The sequence below is a fragment of the Dipodomys spectabilis genome, unplaced genomic scaffold (genome assembly GCF_019054845.1).
Source record: "Dipodomys spectabilis isolate Male_0828 unplaced genomic scaffold, ASM1905484v1 ptg000127l, whole genome shotgun sequence".
Classification (NCBI taxonomy): domain Eukaryota; kingdom Metazoa; phylum Chordata; class Mammalia; order Rodentia; family Heteromyidae; genus Dipodomys; species Dipodomys spectabilis.
In genome coordinates this window covers 1563683-1578536 of record NW_024870804.1, presented here as the reverse complement: position 1 = coordinate 1578536, position 14854 = coordinate 1563683, and the positions used below count along the sequence as shown (strand labels likewise).

The 14854-nt window shown below is 40.6% G+C and overlaps 3 protein-coding genes across 9 annotated transcripts in view; 1 reads left to right on the top strand and 2 right to left on the bottom strand.

Annotated features, from left to right (window-relative positions):
* Nucleotides 1-1458, bottom strand: part of LOC122116190 (acyl-coenzyme A synthetase ACSM4, mitochondrial) — a 49998-nt gene extending 48540 nt beyond the window's left edge. For all 5 annotated transcript variants that reach the window (XR_006148907.1, XM_042689846.1, XM_042689849.1 and 2 more), the window contains exon 1: nt 1372-1458. The gene's annotated coding sequence lies outside the window, so the exon portion shown is untranslated. The remainder of the gene's footprint in view (nt 1-1371) is intronic.
* Thumpd1 (THUMP domain containing 1) lies at nt 1282-9593 on the top strand. The gene is made up of 4 exons (XM_042689851.1): nt 1282-1866; nt 4315-4504; nt 5366-5614; nt 8120-9593. The coding sequence occupies exons 1-4, from the start codon at nt 1417-1419 to the stop codon at nt 8530-8532; spliced, it is 1302 nt and encodes a 433-aa protein (XP_042545785.1). The 5' UTR covers nt 1282-1416; the 3' UTR covers nt 8533-9593.
* A 286-nt stretch (nt 9594-9879) lies between these two features.
* Nucleotides 9880-14854, bottom strand: part of LOC122116193 (acyl-coenzyme A synthetase ACSM4, mitochondrial-like) — a 35643-nt gene continuing 30668 nt past the window's right edge. For all 3 annotated transcript variants that reach the window (XM_042689853.1, XM_042689856.1, XM_042689855.1), the window contains exons 8-9: nt 11808-11951; nt 9880-10563 (exon numbers count right to left, since the gene is read on the bottom strand). In XM_042689853.1, coding sequence (XP_042545787.1) covers nt 10374-10563; nt 11808-11951 — 334 coding nt within the window. In that variant the 3' untranslated portion in view covers nt 9880-10373. The remainder of the gene's footprint in view (nt 10564-11807; nt 11952-14854) is intronic.

The window sequence follows — 14854 nt, the reverse complement described above, 5'->3', positions numbered from 1 at the left end:
TACATAATGAAAAATGCATTTCAGTATCAGGCTGCTTTCCCTCCTCTTAATATTTTATGTTATATGTAGCAGTTAAATCTCAAAAAAACAAGCTAACTCCCAAATTAGCAGGTAGAAATAAATAATGAAAACCAGAACAGGCTGGCACACCCCTATAATCCTAGCAATTCAGGAGGCTGAGATCTGAGAATTGCAGTTCAAAGTCAGCCTGGACAGGAAAGTCCATGAGACTCTTCTCTCCAATAACCACCAGAAACTGGGAAAAGGAGCTATAGCTCAAGGTAGAGGGCTAGTCTTGAGCAAAAGAGCTCAGGGACAGCACTCAGGTCCTGAGTTCAAGCTATATGACCATCAGCAACTTTTGTCAGAAGCAAAGTGTTATATTTCTATTCAAACCAAGGCCTTCAGAACAATAGAAATGCTCCAAAATGTCACTGTCACTTATTTCACTGTTGTCAAACAAAAGTAAAGCTACTAACATAAGCATATTTTACAATCTTAAAATGTTTAATGTTCTCATAATGTTAAACAGTTGTGTTTGAGGAAGTGATTCAAGTGGTAAAGGGCTGACCTAGCCAGCACAAAACCCTGCATTCAGTCTCCAGTACCACAAAAAGTGTTCAGCCAGGGCTGGGAAGGTGGCTCAGTGGTAGAGCCATGGCTTGCCTTGCATGCCAGAGGCCCTGGGTTCGATTCCTCAGCATCACATAAGCAAAAAAGAAAAAAGCCTGAAGTGGCGCTGTGGCTCAAGTGGTAGAGTGCTAGCCTTGAGCTGAAGAGCTGAGGGAAAGCGCCCAGGCCCAGAGTTCAAGCCCCACGACAGGACAGGACCCCCCCCCCCCCCCCCCCCCCCCGCCCCCGAAAAAAAAAAAGTGTTCAGCCAGTTACCTAGATTTTGGCCAAGGCTCTTTATTTCCCTGCCACCTGAGCTCTGAGGATTGAATCCAGAGTCTCCTGTTCTACCACTTGAGCCATGGCCATACCTTCAACTCTCCCAACTTTTTAGCTTGTTTTTGAAATGAAGTCTCCCTTACTTTGCCCAGACTGGCCTAGGGCCTCTATTCACCTTCTCTGTCTTTTAAGTACTGACTTCCTTGGATTTTAACAAGGCTTACTCTGGGGTTTCACCATCACTGAATTCCTCACATCTTATATATGCTGTTTTTCTTTCTATATCTTTAGTCCTGTCACATGAATACGAGAGGGAATGCCACAGAATTCACACGTTTTAATAGAAAATTTTAAAAAAGGGTGGTTTAGAAGGACCCAATGACTCCTTGGTCCACTGGAAGGGCGATGAATGGCACCTTGCTCTGCTAACGGTCCCAGTCTATGTACTGTGCAGAGCATATCAGGTAAATAAATACTGACCAGGTTAGAAGGAGTAAACCGACAGGTTCCTCCAAAGCAAAGTCTATGCCTTGTTCCAATATTCGCGTTGGTTTCACCAGCCACGAGTTCAAGCAGGAAACCTCGCGAGAAGTGGGGGCTGCTCTTTTCTTCATTGGTCGCGGGCGGGCTTTAGGACCCAGTGTCTGGCGGAGGGGGGCGGGGCGGGTTAGGGCCGCCCGTCGCACACTTCTGACGTCACCAGCCCTCGTCGGGGTAGCTGAGGACCCCGTGGAAAGAATCATGGCGGCCTCAGTCCCGCAGCCGCCTCCTCAGGCCGTGAGCGGGAAGCGCAAAAGCAAAGGTCAGTACTTGCAAGCCAAGCGGACTCGGCGTTGCGACGTCGGCGGTTCGCGGCATCTGGAGCCGGGGTTGCAAGGCATTCTTATCACCTGCAACATGAACGAGCGCAAGTGCGTGGAGGAGGCATACAGTCTGCTCAACGAATACGGTGACGACCTGTATGGGCCTGAAAAGGTACCGGCCTTGGTTTGGGTCCGCGGGCCGGGAGGCTTTCCTAAGTGCAGGGTCAGGAGGAAGGCCGCTACCAGTCACGCATCTATCCGTGTTACGCATGCGTGCTCTCGGGGGCGGGGCCGTGGCCTGCAGTATTGCGCATGCGCTTGGCTAGCGGCCGGGGCCCCTCGTCGGGGGGCGTGGCCTATTCCTTTTTTCTAGCCGCTGCTGTCGCCACCTGGCGGACTCCGGGGTGGTGGGGGGCTGCTGAGCTGCCGGCCGCTTGGGCTTCTCTTTCCGTCTCTTGTCAGGGTAGCTCCTATTTGTTCATTGCTAAATTCGGGCCCGTTGATGCGCTGAAGAATTTTCAGAATCGTACTTCACAAAACGATACTGAGAAGGTGGCTGTAATCATGTTTTTGTGCTAAGCCACAGTATCTTAGAAGTACTAGTCGTTATGTCGAAAAATGAACTTTACAACTTTGGTGCGGGAGGGGGGAGGGGTAGCGGGGAGGATTGGGTAGGGAGGCGGGCGGGGGTGGGGGAGGATGGGAAGGGATGGGAAGGGGAAACTAAGGAGGAGGCTACAAGGCTTGATAAGAAATGTACTCATTATCTTGCCCATGTAATTGTAACTCCTCTGTACAGTATTTTCACAATAAAAAATAAATAAAAAGAAGTAGTGAGTTTGGTACCAATGCGCATTGTTTCTTAAATGCACGTAAAAATACATTTGGAAAACTAAAACCTTTGTTCCACTACTACTGAAAATCTGTTGTTCGATTGTAATTTGCGGAGAAGACTTAGAGACTGCACCAGCTCCTGGACTGACATGGGCAAATTATTTAATTTTGCTGAGCCAAACATAAAAGAGAATGGTAATACTTTCTAAGGTTGGCTAAAATGTTGCTTACATACATAAGTTACATTTTGCCATGTAAAAAGGCTCCTAAAATGTGCGATGATGATTAGTACCGCATTGGAAATGCCATTAGTAGGTCAGAGAACTGGTCAATGGGTGTATGTTCTGTCTACACTGATACCTGAGCCAGATCTCACTTGGCTTTGAGCAAGACCTTGCTCTGTAGCCCAGGCTGACCTCCTGACTGTGCCTCCCTAGTGCTGGGATTACAGGTATGTGCCACCATATTCTGTTCAAGCAAGTTCTTGAATCCTTCTGTGATCTGTTCCTCTGTAGAACAGTAATAACGTTTTTTTTAAATTAAATAGTTGTACAAAGGGGTTAACTTTCAACATGTCACCTTATGAGTATACTACATAGTTATCAATAATCACCTCTTTCATCATTCTCCTCCTTGCCAACCCCACCCCTTCCCTTAATTTTCCTAGTTTCATTTTATATGCATTGAATATAGGGTAAGAGTTTTTAATTATGTTAAGTATTTGCTTCTAATCCCACCAAAAGGAAAATATCAGGTACAAAGATATGATGATCTTACAGTCCACCCTCATGTGCTTCATCTGGGGAACACATTTTTCAACGTGCCAGTCTGTCAAAATGTTTTTGAAAACAATTTGTACTGGGCAGTACGGGGATTTGAACTAAGGGTGTTGTGCTTAATAGTTGAGCATTCTACCTCTGTACCACATGCAGTCCTGTTTTGCACTCATTATTTTGACAATGTGTATTGCTTCCTGCTTGTTCATATGCCTGGATATCTATCTGCATATTTATACGTCCCATGAAACTAAATGATACATGCATGCTGCCATATCCAGACATTGAGATGGGTTTGTGGATTGACAAATGTTTGTGAGGGGGATAGTACCAGGTCTTCATGTCAGGATATCATGGTCACTTGCTTGTTTGTTCATGGTGTTCTATCAACTGAACCATGCCTCTAGTCCAACTTTTTCTGTTTAAGTGGAGATGGAGTCTTCCAGACTTTTCTGCCTGGACTGGCTTTGAATCATGATACTCCAGGTTTCAGCCTTCTGAGTAGCTAAGACTATAGATGTGAACAATCAGCACTTGACTTCTGCAAGGGCAAGGAGGAGGGGAGAGGGGGAATGGGAGAATTGTTGGTCTTGGGGCTTGAACTCAAGACATGAGTGCTGTTCCTTTGCCTTTTCACTCAGGGCTAGTGTAACACTTGAGCTGTAGCCCCACTTCCAGCTTTTTTCTGGTTAGTAGGAGTCTAGGACTTTTCTATCCAAGCTCACTTGGACAGAAATCATCAGATTTCAGCCTCTTGAGTAGCAAGGATTACAGGTATGAGCCACTGGTGCTTGGCTTACTGAAAACATTTCCAATGATATTTACCACAGTCTAAAGGAATTAATTTCTTCCTCTACATTTTGGATGCAGTGTAGTCTCAGTCTTCAAGAAGTTTATTATCAGTTTTGAGTGGTGTCTGTCTGCCAATGGTAGTTTCACACGAGTAGTTAATTATAATGTCTGGGCTTGAGTTATTGTGTTACCGCTATTTATTGGTTTTATGTAAACAGTTTGTAGAAAAGGATCAGCAGCCCTCTGGAAGTGAGGAAGATGATAATGATGATGATGATGATGATGTGGAGTCTGCCTTGAAGAAAGAAGTTGGAGATATAAAGGCTTCTACAGAGATGAGGCTAAGAAGATTCCAGTCAGTGGAGAGTGGAGCAAATAATGTAGTCTTCATCAGGACACTTGGGATAGGTATGTCTAACTTAAACTTTTAAGATTATTAATGTCCTAATACATAGCCATCTCCCTATTTCAGAGAACGAACACTTTGTACAAATGGCTTCCTGGGCATGGCCTTATTAATCACTTGATTGTAACTTTACTTTATTAACAGTGGGTACTTAAGAGAGGTGGAATGGAGTAGTGCACATAGCATTACATTGAGAGTGGAAACCTGGCTCTGCCACTTATTATTGTGTGACCAGCTGCTGGTCAATTCCAGCCAGTAGTTGCCATTTGTGGGAAAATAAGGCTGGATCTTCTGGTTTTTCAAAACACTGGCATTCTAGAGAAGTTCTTTGAGTTTTAAAATGTGGTCAACTAATAACCTTAAAAAACACTGATTACCATTAAACAGTCTTTTTTTTTGGTTGTGGGTCTTGAACTCTGGGCCTGGGCCCTGTCCCTCACCTCTTCAGCTCAAGGCTAATACTCTACCATTTGAGCCACAGAGCCGTTTTGGATTTTCTGAGTGGTTAATTGGAGATAAGAGTCTCACAGACTTTCCTGCCCAGGCTGGCTTTGAACTGTGATTCTCAGATCTCAGCCTCTTAAGTAGCTAGAATTAAAGGTGTGAGCCAACGGCGCTGGGTGAAGTAAGTACTTTTCAATGTTTGTTACTCTGATAATTGCTACTGTTACAGGAAGACTGTAGTGGTTGGATAAATCAAGATATAAGAAAAAATGATTAACTTTGGTATCTTCTGGAACAGTTGTTTTAAACAAAGGCATGAATAGTGAAAAAAGATAAACATCTAACAAAGTAGGCACTGAAAAAACAGTTGGAAGAAAATTGTTTGTGTTGATTTTTTTTTTTTTTTTTTTGCCTTTCAGAGCCAGAGAAACTGGTACATCATATTCTCGAGGATATGTATAAAACCAAGAAAAAGAAGACTCGAGTTATTCTACGAATGTTACCGATTTCAGGCACCTGCAAAGCTTTCTTAGAAGATATGAAAAAATATGCAGAAACATTTTTGGAACCCTGGTTTAAAGCTCCAAATAAAGGGACATTTCAAATTGTATACAAGTCCAGAAACAATGGTCACATGAATAGAGAAGAAGTTATCAAAGAATTGGCAGGTATGTCTCTTACAGTGATTTTACACAGGTGTACTATGATTAGCACTTGTGTTTGTTTTTGTTTTGTCAGTCCTGGGACTTGAACTCAAGGCCTGGGCACTGTCCCTGAGTTTCTTTTGCTCAAGGGTAGCACTCTACCACTTGAGCCACAGTGGTACTTCTGGCTTTTTCTGTGTATGTGGTCCTGAGGAATCGAACCCAGGGCTTTATGCATGCTAGGCAAGCACTCTACCACTAAGCCACATTCCCAATCTAGCACTTATTTTTAAGGGTGTTTTTGTTGTCGTTGTTGTTGTTAAGAATTAAGACTTGTATTCTTCTATGTAGAACAAATATATTAAAATATCAAACAATTGATTTCAGTTTGTTGAATATGAGGTTTGCTGGTTGTTAGCTTTCTTTCCCCCAAATAGAGATTGAATTTTCTTTGGGAATTTATTTCCAAATATAGTTGTCTCTATACTCATGATAGGTAGTAGATTTTTCTAAGATCCCTTACAAATACCAGAATCTCAGGTCCCTTATGTAAAATGTACAACTGCATCTAACTTACTTGCACATCCTTCTGTGAATTTGCTGTTTTCTTTTTTTAAACAGGTTTCTTTTTTGATGTTGTTGTTGTTGTTTTGTTAGTTGCAGGGCTTGTACATAGGGCCTGAGTGCTGACCCTGAGCTCTTTTCCTCAAGGCTAGCACTCTACCGCTTTCTAAGTTACAGCACCACTTTTAGTTTTTTGGTGGTTAATTGGAGATAAAGAATCTCAAGGGCTTTCCTGCCCAGGCAGGCTTTGAACTGCAATCCTCATATCTCAGCCTTCTGAGTAGCTAAGATTACAGTTGTGAACTATCAGCACCTAGCTTAAAATAGATTTCACTGTGACCTTTTCACATGTGTGTTTACAGTATTTTTGGGTCATATTCACCTCCCACTCATCTCCTTCTCTTACATTACCCCTACCCCATTCTCTTCCAGCTCTTTTTCTTTTTCTTCCTCACCATCTTCTTCAGTTTCTTTTGACCTAGATTATGCATGTGAGAGAAAACACATTATACTTGTCTGACTTGTTTTGCTTAACCTTTCATGCATTTTGCTGCATGACATAATTTCATTCTCTGTATGGCTGAATAAAATGCTTGTGAATATATACCACATTTTCTTCATCCACTCCTGTGTTGATGTCATCTTGGCTGATTCCATAACTTGGCTGTTGTTAGTAGTGCTGCAGTAAACAGGAGTACACAGGCAGGAATAGCCATTGTTTTTTACTTATATGGTGTTATAGGACAAGATAATTCTTTCAGGGTTTTTTTGTTTTGTTTTTTTTGGTCGATCATGGGGCTTGAACTCTGGGCCTAGGCCAGGGAGCACTCTACCATTTGAGCCACAGTGCCACTTCCAGTTTTCTGGTAGTTAATTGGAGATAAGAGTCTCACAGACTTTCCTGTCCAGGCTGGTTTTGAACTGTGGTCCTCAGGTATCAGCCTCCTTTGTAGCTAGGATAACAGGCATGAGCCACCAGTGCCCAGCAGTTTTTGTTTTTTTTTTTAATGAACTTCCACACTAATCTTCAGAAAGATTACAGTAATTTACATCTTTACCAGCAGTGTTTAAGGGCTCCTTTTTCCTTTACATTCTCAGCACTAGTTCCTTGTATTCTTTTAAATTATATTGTTATCTTTATTTGTACAAAAGGGTTGCCATGCAACAAATCTGTTTATAAGTATAGAATGTCTTGATCACTATCACCCCTTTCATCATTCTCCCCCATCCCTCCCAACCTAACTTCTTTCTCAAAGCAATTTCAGTAGGCTTCACTAATTTTTTTTTTTTTTTTTTTGGGTTGGTCATGGGGCCTGAACTCTGGGCCTGGGTGCTGTCCCTCAGCTCTTCAGCTCAAGGCTAGCGCTCTACCACTTGAGCCACAGCGCCACTTCTGCCTTTTTCTGCTTATGTGGTGCTGCGGAATCAAACCTAAGGCCTCATGCATGCTAGGCAAGCACTCTACCACTGAGCCACCTTTCCAGCCCCACTAATATTTTTTTAAATTTGCATACTTTAGTTTCATTGTGACATTTTCATACATAAATACAGTATACCCTGATTGAACTTGCCCCTCACTTGTACTTCCTTATCTTCTTTACTCCTTAAAACAATTTAAACAGATTTTATTGTTCTGTTTTCATACATGCATATTAAATATTTTGACCCTATTTGCCTTCTTGCGTGTTTGGTCCTCTCCTTCCTGCTGACTTTTCTGATTATTTTAATCCAAGGTTGAACCTGTGGGTTGCAATGTCCATTGATAATGAGAGGCCAACTCTATTCTTTTTAAACATGGCAGGATCTCATTTGTGTTTACTTATTGAATGGACTTGGGGATTTTGATGTAAATTCATATATATCCTGTTTTAACAAATCCCAACAGAAGGAGATGAAAAACTTGTTTTATTCATAAAGTGTAATAATATCCTTCTCGACCTAAGTGTTTTCTTATTCTTGTTACAGGAATAGTGGCCAGCCTCAATTCAGAAAATAAAGTAGATCTCACCAATCCACAGTACACGGTGGTAGTAGAAATTATCAAAGCTGTCTGTTGCTTGAGTGTTGTGAAGGATTACATGCTGTTCAGAAAATACAATCTTCAGGAGGTGGTGAAGAGTGCTAAAGACCCATCACAGTGTCATCCAAAGCTGGGAAATGGGAAAGAAGTAAAATTGCAGCCTGGCAGCAAATTAAATCAAAATGATGCAGCAGAAGGAAATGAGAAGAAACAGGTGGTATCAGAGGATTGTGAAGAGCAAGGTCAGCCAAAACCAAGGTCTGAGATAGAGGTACTAGTGAAGGAAGAAGGGGGTAAACCTGAGACTGCAAGTCAAATCACAGATGAATCCAAGTCAAATGATAATGACTTCTTATAGACTTCATTTTGTATTGTAGACTCTCAGCTGGAATTCTATGAGATTGTACTGGGGTTTCATGTAAAATTCTGGCATAAAATAGTCTGACTTTTGTGTGCTTCATAGTGTTGATCTTAGCAGTACTGATCCCTGTTAACTCAGCCCTGTTAGCTTAGTAGTTTCCTCAGAGCTCTTACAAACCTGTTTGGTACATATGTTATCTATCACACTGGAATGTGTGGCAGAAGGATGATGTGCTGATTACTTCCCCTCTTTTTTTTTCCTGCCAACTCACTTACAGGAGTGAACAGTTACTGAGAAGTAGAAAACTAGAAGGAAAGTTTGATTTTAAAGCAATTTCCTTTTTCAGTGTGCTACAACTCAGCAATAGCCTGCCTCTTCTATTATAAACATTGCAAAAATGGCTTGTGTAAATTAGAAGTGAATTGTTTTGTGATGGTTTTGAACTTTGTGTTCTTGTTTAGTTATTCTATCCCTTTTTATATTTTATTAATGCTTGTAATGAACAAATATAATGGTCCATTGCTACAGTTTTGAAGGCACAATGTGATATAGAAGAACCACGTCAGCATAGACCTGTCAACATTTTTGATAAGGTTAGTGGTGACGAATTGCAATGTTCTCCATACATTAGCACGACAAAGGATAGAAAAATTCTCTTAACAATGAAAACTATGTCTCAGGGTTTTTATAAGGACTCATAATCCAAGCTGTTCTATCCAATATGCATGATCTGTGGCATGCAGCTTAGAGATCTAGCAGATGTTTCAACAATTGTAACTAAATCAGTTATTGGGCAAGGATCATGATTATCCTAAACAACATTTGGAATATCAAAATAGAGAAAAGCTTTTGTTGAAAAGGTCAACTAAGTAGAAAAGTTTAAGAAACAATTAAAAATATTATTATAAAGATGATGTATAGAGGGGTTACATTTACATGTGTCAGTTAATAAGTACATTTTCTCTTGTACAATTCTCTCCCATTCCCTCCTTCCATCTCCACCTTTGAGTTATTCACTTTCATCAGTGTCCAGTGCTCTCTATTGCTGTACTTTTTCACCCATTTTTCTAGGAAGGAAGCCAATTTTAAGTAGAAGATCTTAGAAAAGAAAATGTTTCATATTTGGTCAAAATTAAATGCCAACATTAAAATACTAGGCAAATACTGGGCAAATGCCCAGAGTTCAGGCCCCACAACCGGACCCAAAATAAAAAAAAAAAAAAAAAAGACCCTTAAGCCATCTTGTCAGACAAGTTAGAAAACTAACAGAGTGAACATTGCTTTATTTTCACGCGTGTGGTGCATAATTAATAATCTATTTTGTTAAGCTTAATTGATTTTTCATGGGTAAGAAATAACTGGCTGAAATCACATTTTTCTAAAGGTTAGTTATCAAATATCTCAATCTAGTTATTTCTGGTTAAAAAGTAAGTTCAGGCCTGGTTTCTGGAAGAGTACTAGGGCCTGCAAATTAAAATGGGATGTATAGTGTTTAGAGAGGAAGGAAATAGAGAATAGATACAATGACCCCCTCCACCACCAGTCTCTTCCACAAGGAATTCAGACAGATCAACTATTGTCTTTTCCCCCCTACTGAATCAGAAACAAAATGTTTACTAAAATTTAAGACTTCTATGATTTAGAACAAAGCTCCTAAGCAGCCACATTTTAGTGATATTAGTAAATCCCGAACAGTGGGAAGCAAAATATATATTTTGTACTGACCAATTTTGTGGGTGATCTCTTTCTACTCTGTTAAATACATCCAGAAACCAGATCTCTAGAGGCTATTCTGAAGCATCATTTCCATGTGGTTTTTGTGAGAGAAAGGAGGTCTTCTAGAGATTATGTAAATAGAGGTAAATACGTACATCTAGGAAGGTGTTAGTGTCAAACTGGACCATCTGGTGCACAAAAACACAGGCACCCCGAAGCCAGGAAGAAAATACACTACCAATGGCAGCTTTGATCCAGCCTGTATCAGACATATTCCACATGATATCTGAGGACTTCAAGTCTAACCAGTACCTAAGTGATACACAGAGGCAACAAAACAGCAAAAATAAATTATGAGTATGTATTCTATTTATTATAGATTTAAACATACTATATTATACTACAATATAATATAGAGCATTATAATATATAGTAGTAATATATGTATGTTTGTATATTCTATGTATTTGTATTATGGCACACAATATTATCTATTTATCTGTGATTATACACAATATATTATATATTATGGTTTTGGGTTTTTTTTGTTTGTTTTGTTTTTGGGCAGTTGTGGAGTGGGAACTCAGGGCCTGCGCACTGTCCCTGAGCTTTTCCTACTCAAGGATAGTGCTCTACCACAGCTCCACGTCTGGTTTTCTGGTGGTTGATTGGAGATAGGAGTTTCACAGACTTTCTGCCCAGACTGGCCTTGAACCTGGATCCTCAGATCTCAAAGTCTCCTGAGTAGCTAGGATTACAGGTGTGAGCCATCAGCACCTGGTGATATTAGGTATTTATGATATAGATAAGATTTGCTATAACATATAAGACATTATACACTATATTTATAGATAATACATATTTACACATTTATATTATAATTGCATACGTATATGTAATGTTTAATTATATATTATAGTTATCTATGTATATAAATATACTGATATATATATAAAGATAAAAAGAAATGTGTATGATTCTATTTCTCACTTGTCTTAGAGTTTTTAGAATCCTATGTGTTTTGGGAGTGGAATGCGAGACTGAATTTGGCATAATTTTGTCAGTTTGTCCATTGAAGAAACAGGTCTTTATTGAGCAATTTATGCTATACTAGGCATATATCTTCCGGTGAGCAAGATAGACTAGATCTCTTAGTGTAGAGGGACAGGAGGGAATAGTATACAATAAGGTAAATTAAGTATATTAAAAATATTGTAATTTCAAGAACTGATAAACAAAGTGATATGAGGAAAATAAAATAGAGCAATGTCCCAGTTTTAGATAGCCTTTCTTTTAGGAAGTCCCTCTGGATAGACTATTATTTTTTCTGTAATGAGAAGAGAATGTCAGACATGCTATTATGGGATTGAACCAAAGTTGAATGATAAGTTTTTGCTTGTTCTGGTGGATAGATGGCACTGTATTTACTGAGCCAGGGTGGAGCAAAGGCCTAAAGGGTTCTGTTTTATAGATGGTATATCCACTCAAGGAAAGGTATCAGGTAGGCAGGATTAGCTTAAGAGAAAGTTTATTAAAAACAAACATTTTCTCCCTACCTTCCGCAAAGGGCATACCCAATACCAAGGCTACTCTGTGAGTGCTGAGCCATCTTAGGGGAGCCCGTGGTTCCACTGGTGAAATAAATGGCCATTGGTTCTTGACTTCCTGTCTCCACACAGCTGTGCTCTTCAGAAGCAGATCTGCAAAATATGGACCCCAAAATGGTAGCTGAAAATGCTGCATCAGTTTCACTTTGCTATTGCTTTTGTTCTGCTACTTTTACCCTTTTGTAACCACAAGATAGTTAATAGAACTGAACCTAGTTCGAAGCTTTGCCAGGTGCTAGTGGCTCATGCCTTTATTCTGTATTCTCCTACTCAGGAGGCTAAGATCTGAGGATGGTGGTTTGAAGCCAGACAGGTTAGAAAAGTCTATGGCAATCTGATTATCTCCAATTAACCAGCAAAATGTTGGAAGTAGAGGCTCAAGTGGTGGAGACCACCAGTCTTGAGTGAAAAAGCCAAGTCAGCGTCTGAGGCTGTGAGTTCAATCCCAGTACCAGAATCCCCACCCTCACCCCGGCAAAAAAAAGTCCCAAGTTTTCCTGTGTGTGTGTGTGTGTGTGTGTGTGTGTGTGTGTGTGTGTGTGTGTGTGTGTGTGTGTGTGTGTGTGTGTGTGTGTGTGTGTGTGTGTGTGTGTGTGTGTGTGTGTGTGTGTGTGTGTGTGTGTGTGTGTGTGTGTGTGTCAGTTGTGGGGTTTGAACTCAGGGCCTAGTAATCCTCAGATGGCAGCCTCCTGGATAGCTAGGATTACAGGCGTGAGCCACCGATTTTTAAGATATCTTAGAAGGGACTTTGAAAATTAGTGCCAAGTTTAGTAGCTTAAGTATTTTTTTTTTTTTTTGGGGTCTGGTCATGGGGCCTGAACTCTGGGCCTGGGCGCTGTCCCTCAGCTCTTCAGCTCTAGGCTAGCGCTTTACCACTTGAGCCACAGCGCCACCTCTGGCTTTTTTCTTTTGCTTATGTGGTGCTGAGGAATCGAACCCAGGGCCTCAGGCATGCAAGGCAAGCACTCTAGCACTGAGCCACCTTCCCAGCCCATAGCTTAAGTATTTTTTAAGCTTATCTTCCTATAGACCAAATAGGTAGCCAAGGTAACTTTCAATATTAATTTTACAAAAGGATATGCATTTAATTTCTTTAATTTTCTTTCCTAAGTCTGTTTTAATCTGAGAATAAAAAAAAAAAAACAGCATTGAGCTAGGTGCCAGTGGCCTACTCCTGTGATAGTTACTCAGGCAGCTGAGATTTGTGGTTTAAAGCCAGCCAGGGAAGGAAAGTTTATGAGACTCTCCAATTAGCCCCCAAAGTAAAAGCTAGAAGTAGAGCTGTGGCTCAAGAGTGCTAGCCTAGAGCAAAAAGTCTCAGGGATAGCACCTTAGCACATAGCACCTTAGAACTGAGTTCTAGTCCTAAGGCCAGCACAAATAAACAAAGAAAATGAAAAAGCTTTTAGCAATGAGATATGATCCGTGGCTGCTTTGAAATTATGTCATTCTAAAGTCTTTAAAGGAAGATTTTCTCCATCTTGAAAACCACTCCAAAGATACAGATTTCAATTGAAATTCATGTAATTGTAGAGCCCTTTTCCTTTTGGGACACTTTTAAAATGTCTTAGAGACTCAATTGAACATTGCTGCATTATTTTGGGTAGGAGTTGCTTAAATTAGGGTGTTTGCTGTTCACAGAATGACTAAAATAGCTGGGATAAGGAGAAAACAGAAAACTTCAACTTACATGTACTTGAAAAAACTCACCCTTTAATATTTTTGAGCATTTGTATAATATGTAAAAGCACAGGTATATCATTTTAAAGTAAATAAATGTGTTAAGGGAATGTGTTAACATATTTCATTGATATTTGTGCATATTACAATAGACTGGAAGCCACTACCTTAGGAATCACTTCAGTGTTGGATCACTTGCTAATAATAATAGTAATTCCAATTTAGTAGTTAGTAATTATGGAGTAATTTTTTGTGTGCTGGTACTGGGGCTTGAACTCAGTGCTTGCTTACCTTGCTCACTCAAGTGCTCTTGCTTAGCTTTTTCATTCAAGTTCTCTACTGCTTGAGCAGATACATCCACTTCTGACTTTTTGCTGATTAAGCAGAGATAAGAATCTCCCAGACTTTTCCTCCCAGACTGTTTTCAAACTATAATCCTCAAATCTCAGCCTCTTGAGAGTTTCACAGATGTAAAGCTTCTACACCCAAGTGATAACTTTTTGTTAAGCATCATGTGGAGCATTTGTCATGGTCTATCATATTTGATTCTGCTAGCTCCATGCACTAGATACTACTGTTACCTTTATTTTTTTGTTTTTGTCAGCTGAGCCTGAACCCTGGGCCTGGGCACTGTCCCTCAGCTCTTCAGCTCAAGCTAATGCTGTACCACTTGAGCCACAGCGCCACTTCCAGCTTTTTCTGCTTATGTGATACTGAGGAATTGAACCCAGGGCCTCATGCGTGCAAGGCAAGCACTCTACCACTGAGCCACCTTCCCAGTTACCTTTATTTATTTATTTATTTATTTTTGGGTCTGGTCGTGGGGCCTGAACTCTTGGCCTGGGTGCTGTCCCTCAGCTCTTCAGCTCAAGGCTAGCGCTCTACCACTTGAGCCACAGCGCCACTTCCGGCTTTTTTTTCTGCTTATGTGGTGCTGAGGAATCGAACCCAGGGCCCTAAGCATGCAAGGCAAGCGCTCTACCACTGAGCCACCTTCCCAGCCCCGTTACCTTTATTTTATAGAGGAGTTACACACAATATAGAAGTGTTATTTGACTTAATTAAGGTTTATAAAAGACACAAGGATTTTTAAAAAAAAAAAAAGTAACCAGGTGCTGGTAGCTCATGCCTGTAATCCTAGCTGCTAGAGAGCCTGAATTATGAGGATCATGGTTTGAAGCCAGCCCAGGCAGAAATGTCCATGAGACTCTCATCTCTGATTAATTGCGAATTAATCACCAGAATACTCGAAGTGGAGCTTTGGCTCAAGTGGTAGAGAGCTATCCTCAAGAACAAAAGCTCAGAGACAGTGCCCA